The sequence below is a fragment of the Mastomys coucha genome, unplaced genomic scaffold (assembly GCF_008632895.1).
Source record: "Mastomys coucha isolate ucsf_1 unplaced genomic scaffold, UCSF_Mcou_1 pScaffold21, whole genome shotgun sequence".
NCBI classification, from domain to species: Eukaryota; Metazoa; Chordata; class Mammalia; order Rodentia; family Muridae; genus Mastomys; species Mastomys coucha.
The window spans coordinates 172,165,757-172,175,658 of NW_022196904.1; the positions used below are offsets into that span (position 1 = coordinate 172,165,757).

General features: G+C 43.8%; 1 protein-coding gene across 4 annotated transcripts in view; it reads left to right on the forward strand.

Annotated features, from left to right (window-relative positions):
• The first annotated feature begins 547 nt into the window (after positions 1-547).
• The window catches only part of Dntt (DNA nucleotidylexotransferase), a 39,434-nt gene continuing 30,079 nt past the window's right edge, over positions 548-9,902 (forward strand). For 3 of the 4 annotated variants that reach the window (XM_031384831.1, XM_031384833.1, XM_031384834.1), the window contains exon 1: positions 724-926. In XM_031384831.1, the coding sequence (XP_031240691.1) occupies positions 724-926 (203 nt within the window). Of the gene's footprint in view, positions 927-9,902 lie in introns of all 4 variants that reach the window. The other variant, XM_031384830.1, reaches the window with a different exon arrangement.

The window sequence follows — 9,902 nt, forward strand, 5'->3', positions numbered from 1 at the left end:
GACACCCTCCAACACCAATGCACATAAAGTAAAAATAAATTGTTTTTTTAAAAAGTGATCAGTAGAGAGAGAAATTTTGATGCCATTCACATCAAATCACAATCGCCAGATACAACACACCTATGCAAATTTCAGACAACTGGCATACTGTAACATAGGTCCGAGAGAGAGAATTGAAGTGAACTAGAGGAATCAATTAACAAAGTCAGCAGGAGCCAGCTAGATGACTCAGTGGGGATAGAAGCTTGCTACCAAGACCGATGACCCAAGTTCTATTCCTGGGACCTACACAATGGAGGGGGAAAATTGCCTCTGCCTTCCACACTGATGTCAGCATGCACACACATAACCCCTTGCCCAGTAAGCAAATATAACAATTTTTTTTTAAAAAAAATAACTTTTAAAATGCAACCTAAAGGGCTTGAATACATTTAGAGATAAGTGATAATACTCAACCAATGGTGGGTTTCCACTTTCTTCCCAAGTTTATTCTGAAGTACTGCAGAGATCAAGTATATGAAAACCAAAGTTCACTATTCTTTCTGTCAAGAGCTCCATCTTGGGAAAAGGACATGATCAGAGTGAGACATTCCTTCAGCAGGAAGTTGTCACCAGGGTGGCACCTATGAAGCAGGCTTCAGAGTCTGCTGGTGAGATGACATCAGAGCCCTCATTCTGCAGACACCACCTGATGGCATAGACAGAGCCAGACCATCTGCCTCCATGGATTCACCGCAAGCAGTCCAGCTGGGTCCTCGGAAGAAGAGACCTAGGCAGATGGGCACCTCGGGGGCCTCCATACCTCATGACGTCCGATTTCGAGACTTGGTCCTCTTCATTTTGGAGAAGAAGATGGGAACAACTCGAAGAGCATTCCTCATGGATCTGGCCAGAAGGAAAGGGTTCAGGGTGGAAAATGAGCTGAGGTAGGACAGCCCTGGTCACTTTGCAAGCATGCAGGAGCCCTGAGGACATCCCCATGGACCCAAGGGGCCAGTTGCTTAAGGGAGACAGGATGAGTAGGGGCTAAATGAGATTATAAAGAAACTAATTGGTACCAAAAGATAATATGTTTTAAAAATTATGGCTTCCCATGACTGACTCTGAGATGAAGTACCCAGGGGTGGTAACCAGAAAACTTTACATAGAAACCATTCAATTCTGTTCTGTACCAAACTGAACCAACACTATCAGGTTCAATTTTTTAAATTGCTACTTTGGAGTAGGGAGGGTGGTCTGATAGTCTGGCTCTGACTTACATGCACCTGCTGTGCTAAGGGTCTATGGTGGGCTAGGCTGAGGTGGCTAAGTGGCCACGGGTACCTAAGTGGCCTTGGTGACAGTTTTCCAAAGAGTGGTCCAGGTGGGCTTCAGGAAGAGATGCTGGTTAAAGCTGTTTGTCTAGGGGTGACAGATGGCACACCAGTATGCTATGATCAGAGTCTAGGCAGGGAGGCGACTGAAGCTACTATCTGGACTAGACAGAGGTGCTCAGTAAGCACCAGTTATCACTGGTTTTCTGACTATTCTATGCATTTACTATCTTGACTCAGTCAAGAGAATCAAAGCGACTCAAAAAGTCCCAGTAAAGGCCCTGATGTCCATGACAGCTGCAGACAGACGTGTTGGGGTTACGGTGGGAGTGGGGGATCCACTCAGTTCACTGTCTGTGACTGTGCAAGTTGGGAGGGGTTGCTGAACACACTATGTCAGAGATGAAACGACTTTTACACTTTGGATTTTGGAAAGTCTTTGAGTTTAAAAGAAAATTGCCAACCATTTCTCGTGGATGAAGTGCTGGTTTTGAGGCATTGTGGAGACACATTTCCAAGGTCAGTACTCAGGAATGTCACACTCCACATGCCCAGCTGAGAGGACATTTGATCTTTTGCTAAAATGTCCCAAATCAAAAATTCCTGAGGTTCTGGGCTTCTCTCTTTTCTGAGTCTTTGTCACACAGTCTATTGTTTTAAGTCGTTACAGACACGTTCAACTTCGTCCCTTGATGTTCTTTTCACACAATCCAATATTTCAACTCATTTTTGAGTATAACTAATCCGTGAGCCTTACGTACAGTGCTAGCTTTAAAAGAGGAAGAGATGAGAGAGGTAAAGGAGCAGGGATAAAACAGAAAAATATCTTCAAAGAGAAATTTAAAAACAGAAATCAAAAGTTTTAGCAGCTTACAAAGCTGCTTTTCAGGGTAAAGGAACTGAACGGGGACCAGTCAGGAAAGCGAGAGCCATCAGGCAGGATACCACTTACTCAGAAAGCTCTCTGGTAAAAGGTCCAAGCTTCTGATGGAGGCTGCCAGACTGAGTCACGGATGGAGCAAATGGGCTGAGGCAAGTGTCTGGGGTGATGATCAGGGAGCAAGTAACTTTGTTGGCGAGGTGAATCAGAGCAGTGCCCCAGCTGCCAGCAGCTGGAGCTATGGCAGCTGCTGGGGAGACAGAGGAAATGGGTGAGCCAGCCCCTGCTGTGCCCATGATGGAGCAAAGTTCTCAGGCAGAGAGCACAGACACATTCAACACATGTGTGTGCTGTAGAGGAAGATGAACCACAGGAAGCAGAAGCCCCGGCACTAACAGAATTTCTGTGCCCAGATAGAGAGTCACTAATTACTGTAGGGAAAACCCTTAGGCTTCACCTCCTGGGGCTGGCTCTTTCCAGCCCAGCAATTCTATTTGGCACTCCCCCGACTTCTCGCCAACCTTGGCATTCAGATCAATGTTCTGTCTGACGTGACACTGAGGGAAGAGCAAGGGTGTCAGAATCCTCCGATAAGCTTCTCCAGAGTCTTGTTAATTAGTTAGATCCATTGGCCCTTACAGCCAAACCAAAAAGAAGGTTGTTTCTCCACCTTATAAACTAGGTCAGGCTACAGAAACAAGCAGAACAAAGACAGGAAGGCAGCCCATGAAAACACTATGAGCAGTTATCTCGGGTGGGAGGGTGTATACTCATATTTTCTGTGTCTTCCAATTTTTTTTTTTTTTTTTACAACAGACATTTTTTTTTTTGTCTGTTTATTTGTTGAGACTGGGTCTCTCTAGATATCCTGGCTGTCCTAGAACTCACAATGTACACCAGGCTCACAGAGTTCCTCCTGCCTGTCTCCCGAATACTTCCATACCTGGTCTCTGACATGGATGTAAGTCTGTGTAGCACTGGGAGGCCTGCTGCACATAGAGGCATCAGATCTCCTGGAACTCTAGTTGCAGATGGTTGAGAGCTGCCCTGTGGGTGCTGGTAATCAAACCTACAAGATGGCTCAGTGGGTAAGCGTGTTTGCTGTCCTGCCTGACAATCTGAGTTCAATCCCTGGGAACCATGTGGTGGAAAGAAAGAAGCAATTCCCATGAGTCATCTTCTGACTTCTACACATACACCAGAAGTAAACGTTAAAAAATAAAAAATAAAAAGTCTTTTAGCTTGGGGGATGATGGCTCAGTGGTTAAGAACACTGATTGCTCTTCTAGAGGACCCAGGTTTGATTACCAGCACCCACAGGGCAGCTCTCAACCATCTGCAACTCGAGTTCCAGGAGATCTGATGTCTCCATGTGCAGCAGGCCTCCAAGAGGTACACAGACTTACATTCAGGCAAAACACTTAAATTAATTTTTAATTAACACATTAATTTTAACACATTAAAATTAATTTTTAACTTTAAAAAGTTAAAAATAAAAATGAAGATAATGAAAAAGCTATTTTAAAAAGGAGAAGAGGAAGAGAGAGAGAGAGAGAGAGATTCTAAAGGCAGATTCAAAATGGCTGAGCATGTGAAGTCACTAGCTGTACAAACCTGACACCCTAGATTCAACTCTTGGGACCCCAGTAAAGGAGGGAAACCAGCTCTACAGAGGTGATTTCTGACCTCCACACGTGCACTATGTCATATGCTAATGTTCATGCACATTCTCAATGATATCAATTACTGCTAATGATGACTAATTAAAAGAAAAAATGTCAAGAGTACTGATTAACAGCAATGGCTACACTTCTTTCTTAGCTTGTAAAATTCAAAGCCTAAGGCAAAGAGAATGCTAAGCTCTGGAACAGGCTAACATCCACAGCTCCTGTATACTTGTGGCTGCCAAGAGGATCAGTCTTGGTTCCTACCTTACCTGAGATCCTCAATGTACTAAACTCTGTGGATTGATTCTGTTCTCCTCAACATGAATGCATCATTTTGAGTGGGATGCCCAGTTATTCTATGTCCCTCAGGAAGCTGGTTTCTAAAACATGAAAGAGAAGAGACGCTAAGTTCCTTGGGTAGTTTTGAACATTGAAGAACAGGATATTGAATTTATTCTATCACCAGCATCCTAGACTCTAGAGCACTTTGCCAGCTTCAACTCACCTAACACAGGCTCAAGAAAGAAAGCAAAACCTCCTGTTTTCCACGCCTGAGTTCCTATAGAGTAAGATACTTGAACACTTTCATCTGTCATCTACCCTTCTCTATAAATACTTCTGCTAACTTCCCCTGTGTCTTGAAACAAATAATTGTAGTCAAGGCTGAAGGATATGTAGCTTAGGATGGCATTCCATCTTTCTATCCATCCAGGAGCTTCATACTTGCTAACACTGCTCAGGTTGGTGCAAATGCACCCGAGGACAGCACTGTCCTGCCAAGTCCATCACAGCTTGCCTGCAATGGAGGATGCTGCCTTTGCTCAAACCATCACAAAAGCCTCTGAGTGCCTTCTCTGTGCAATCTATGTGGAGCTCTGGAAAAACCAAATGGAAGGAGACCTGAGCCTTGCAAGCAAAGAGCTTGTGCTGAGATGGGAGACTCAGGAACTGTATCTTGAGTGCCATTATCTTAATTTCTTTTCTTTCTCTTTAAAAAAATATTTACTTTTATCTTTGTGTATCAATTAATGTTTTGCCTGTATGTAAGTTTATATGTATATATGCATGTATGTGTGTACATATGTATGTATGTGTGCCACATGGGGGCAGTGCCCTCAGATACCAGAAGAGGGTGCTGGACTCTCTGGAACTGGGTTTACAGATGGTTGTGAGTCATGCCACGTGTCAGCTCTGGCAATAGAACCTGGATTCTCTGCAAGAGCAGCAAATGCCCTTAACCACGGAGCGAACTCTCCAGCCCCTAGGTTTCTTTTTTTGTTCCCATAAGGTATGCTGGCAAAAGCAACTTAAGCAAGAAAGGGATCAGAGTTCACAGTTTACAGCCCTTCAGGAAGTCATAGCAGCAGGAGCATGAGAGAGCTGGTCACCTCACACATGAGCAGGTACAGAGAGCAATAAATGCCTTACATGTTGTCATGTGACTGCAGACAGAATGTGACCAAAAACTAGCTTCAGCCTCGCTCGGCAACAACTCATTCCTTTCAGACAGCTTGGAATGGGTATGTGTTATCTTGCCTGGCTGCCGCTGCTCCCCATCTGTTCACTGTTTGACCTTTACAATGTGACTTTCACTGGAAAGCCATTATCTCAGAGCGTTTGCCTTCAAAGCCCACAGGGATCTCGTGGTAATAAAACCCTACATTTTCTATTTCAAAAATTATGAGCTTCAAGTTAATGAGAAATTTTATAATACCGTTAACGGTAGTTAAAGAGTCAGGTGAGATCCTGGCCGGGGCTGGAATAGGAAGCTGATTCTACTGATGCTGCTGTGTGTAAATTAGAACCAACCTCAGCTGCCTTGCTTTCAGGGATTCTGAAACAATTGGTTGCTCAGAGAACTGGCAGAGCTAGGGTTGGGGTGGGTTAAGCAGGCTTCTTTAAGTCGCTCAGTTTAACTGTAAACATGGCTAATGTCATTGTTTACAAAATACTCAACATGACCTGTCCCAGGTGACAAGACCATCTGTGAGAGATAAAACTTGCACTTGAAAGGGTAGTGGGTAACAATGTCTGCCCCTCTTATTCATATAAGGCATCGTTAGTTATATGGAGTGAGGCACTGACAGCCAGGAAGAGAAGGCTAGAACAGACAGAGTGGTATATGAGAAAAAATACTCAGAGCTAAGATTTGTGAGTTAATTTCATACTACACAATTTTTGAACACCTGAGCCCCACCTGACAATCTTAGCAATATTTTGAACTTCTACATGGAATTATACTTGTCATATATTCTACTTAACATATAATAACTGCATATACCTATGGGGTATAGAATAATAATTGAATATGCATATGCAGCATGTAAGGATCAAAGTGACTCTGTCTCTTTATAGCTCTATCACAATTGCACCCTGTCTCTTTATAGCTCTATCACAATTGCACCGTCTTAGTCAGGGTTTCTGTTCCTGCACAAACATTATGACCAAGAAACAAGTTGGGGAGGAAAGGGTTTATTCAGCTTACTTCCACATTGCTGTTCATCACCAAAGGAAGTCAGGACTGGAACTCAAGCAGGTCAGGAAGCAGGAGTTTCCTCCCTCATACACATTCCACACATGGTAGTGTGTCATATTTGCAAATGGTGCAGTGTCTTTACAGCCTGCTTTTCATGCACCTGTTTTTTGTTGTTGTTGTTGTTGTTGTTGTTTGTGCATCCCAGGAGCTCTTCCATGTCTGGGCCCACGTCAGAAGCAAGACTTTACCTAGAGGCAGACTGCTACGCACACTTTGCGTGACGGCAGTATCTGAGGCGTAAACTTCAAGGAAAGTCAGTCTCCTGCCTCCGCATTGTCACCTGGCACCCCAAACTCAGAGGTGACCCAGATATGTCCTCGTACGAGTGTGCTAGGAACTCACCAAGATATCATTTTCTTACAGCTAGCAAGAGAAAATTCGGACATTGCTTTCTGACCTTCTCCAATGTTCCAACGTCCTAGTCAAACCCTGGCTTGGAATGTTAAGCCATTCAAACTAATAGCCTCCAGCATTGTAGGGCATTATAGCTTACAGAATGAGAGAAATATCCCAGGATAAGATCTGGTGAAATCCTCATTCTTAGTCAACATAGGCAGGCTATATTAGATTTGCAACTGAATCACTCCTAGGAACTAGTTTAGCAGGTGTTCCCTGGGGCTAACCTCTGCTGGCCCAGAAAGGCAATGTAGTTGAAGAGCTTACTTAGGCCCACCTAGTCTATAACCATAGCAATGAACTGAGGAGGAGTTATCTACACTTGGCTTTTAGAAGTCAGGTGACCTTGGTGTGTGTGGGTCGCTTGCCTACAGGACTTCAGTCTAGCACTAGGACTGGGAGAAGAAGGACTTAGACTCACATGCAGGACTAGCACTAGAACTTAGATGGGCTAGGACTCAGATTCATGTATCTCTCGCAGTCCCCCGGGCCCAGAGCACTTGGGCCCCGGGGATGCACCACCAGTTCAGAGGAGATAGCTGCTGCTTTAGACCCAGTATGTTTCAGATAGCCTCAAATGTACCTCAACTATTGAGCTGCCAGATTTTTCATTTCTCTTTTACAATGATTGTAAAAGCTTCATGTCATTTTTAAAGAAATACACTCAGATTTTACACCACTCATGTGTAGTCTGTCAAAGCCAAATCCCGTGCCCACCTGGCCAGAACCCCTAGTCCCGTGAAACAAGGGACCCCCGCAAGAAATCCCGGTCCGAGACAGCAGACTAGATAAGGAGATGCAGGGCAAAGCCAGGTAGTGAGAATGTTTGGCGGAGGCAGCATTGCTTGCAAGATGGACCTCAGGTCTTCTGCACTCATCCTGGGAGACAAAGCCCAGAGAGCCCAGAGCAGCTGGCAGCCTCCCTGCAGATCTTCTGTGTTGGTGTGCAGCTAAAGCGGCTAGTTTTAGATTTGGGATAGCTCTAACCTCCTGCCATCTTGTAGTCCAGACATTCAACATAAAACAGAGGGACAAAAATGATACCCAAGGGGGCTTCCTGAGCAGATAGATATGTTACAGAGAGTTTCTTCATTCATATCTCTGCCCCTTGGAGGAACGGTTTGCCTTTCAGTATGGCACCCATTCAGCTATTCCTTCTTTCTTGTTACATGGCATCCGTTCAGATAACCCTTCTGTGAGGAGGGGGGAGGGAGCTGAGCAGGGAGCTCCTCTGCTCTAGAACAAGCAGAGTCACAGACGGCAAAATCATGGCTACTCAAGTTCATGGGTTTTGGGTTAAAACAGATCTGTGATCAAATTTCCACCCTGTAGTTATTGGCAGAGAAGGGTTTTAATGTCTCCTGATTGCTATGCGGGTCTGTCTGATAATTCTTGCCTCACAGCATTACTAATAATTAAATGTGTGACATGCACATTTAATGTATTTAATATTTAATACTGGTACCTGGTATAGGGCAGTGCTTCCATACTCTTAATATTTTCAGTATTGAAGAAGCACTTACTTGGAACTGAGTCCCCAAATCCATGTGTACCCAAAGGGACAGATAATTATCACTGTGCATCGATAAGGAATTGTCAGTGGACCGCACAGCCTTTGCCCTGTGATACTGTCTGATTAGGCTTAGAATTGAACATGAAGACACTGTTTAGTCAGAGAGAATTGTCTGCAGGAGGCTAATGATAGCCACCAACCCGAAGAAACAATGCCAGCTCTGATTAGGCACCAGGGAGACAGGATCAAGTAGACTCAGTATGGGAGATGAGAACAGAGACAGGACCAGGATGGGTATAACCTCTAAATTCTCATTTCTTAAATTATTTGTGCCTAAGGATAAGTTTAACAAAAATAAAATCGTGTTTATTGGTGCTTTAATCTAACCATCAATAATAAAGCTGATTTGGCAAAGTCAAGTTACAACCAGCTTCTAAATAGTGACTTAAAACTTCTGCTTCGTACTTGACTGACATCCAGTGGCTCAGTATTGAACTCTGCATGACTCTTAGGCATCTCAAGCATGAGTGTGACTGATCTTTCGCGTTTTTCTTGCTTGTATTTGTGGAAGACTTACCACTAGCTGTTTGATGCAGCCCTTACTTTAGAACACCTCATTTTAAAACTTTTTACATTTTTTCTTTATTTATTTTATGTAGATGAGAATGCTGTCTTCATGTATGCCAGAAAAAGGCATCAGATCCCATGACAGATGATTGTGAGCCACCATGTGGTTGCTGGGAACTGAACTCAGGACCTATAGGAAGAGCAGCCAGTGCTCTTAACCACTGAGCCATCTCTCCAGCCAGCCCCTCATTTTAATACTTAATCTTGACTCTCCTTTGAAAAATGCATTAGGCTTGAATCCTGCCAATATTCTAGCCTGAGTTGCCAATCAAGAACGTATCCCATGAAGTGAACATAGGATCATTAAGAAAAGAACAGAGAGAGTAAGAGGGAGTCAGGATGGAAAGAGAGGTGCACAGGAAATAAAAGGGAGGGACATTCAGTTTGAAGAAGACTTTTTTTGAGATGGTATGAGAGGGGGACATTGCTTCTTGGACATCAGTTGAGGAGGCTGAGTGCTTTCCTTGCCTCTCTGAGCTAGCAGGCTTTTACCCTAGCATCTGGCTCCAGGATCTTCAAGGGTAAAAATCAAATGATTGAGATGTTAAAAAAAAAAAAAAAACCAACTAATTATATTGAACTCAGAAGTTAGCACAAAAAATGACACTGTATTCCTACACTGAGCATCACTTTCTGGTGATTGTGATGATGTAATAGAACACTCTGACCAAATGCAACTTGGGGAAAAGTGTTTATTTGGCTTGCAGGTTACAGTCTATCACCAAAGCAAGAACTTGAAGCAGAAACCACGAGGAATGCTGTTCTCATGGCTTTCTCAGCTTGCTTTCTTAAATAACACAGCTACCTGACCAAGAATAGATCCATCAACAGTGGGCTGGGTCTCCCCACATCAATTATTGGTCAAGAAAATGCCTCCACACAAGGCTGTACAGTCCAGACTCATGGAGGAAATTCCTCAGTTAAGGTTCCTCCTTTCTAGGTGACCCTAGTTTGTGTCAAGTTGACAAAA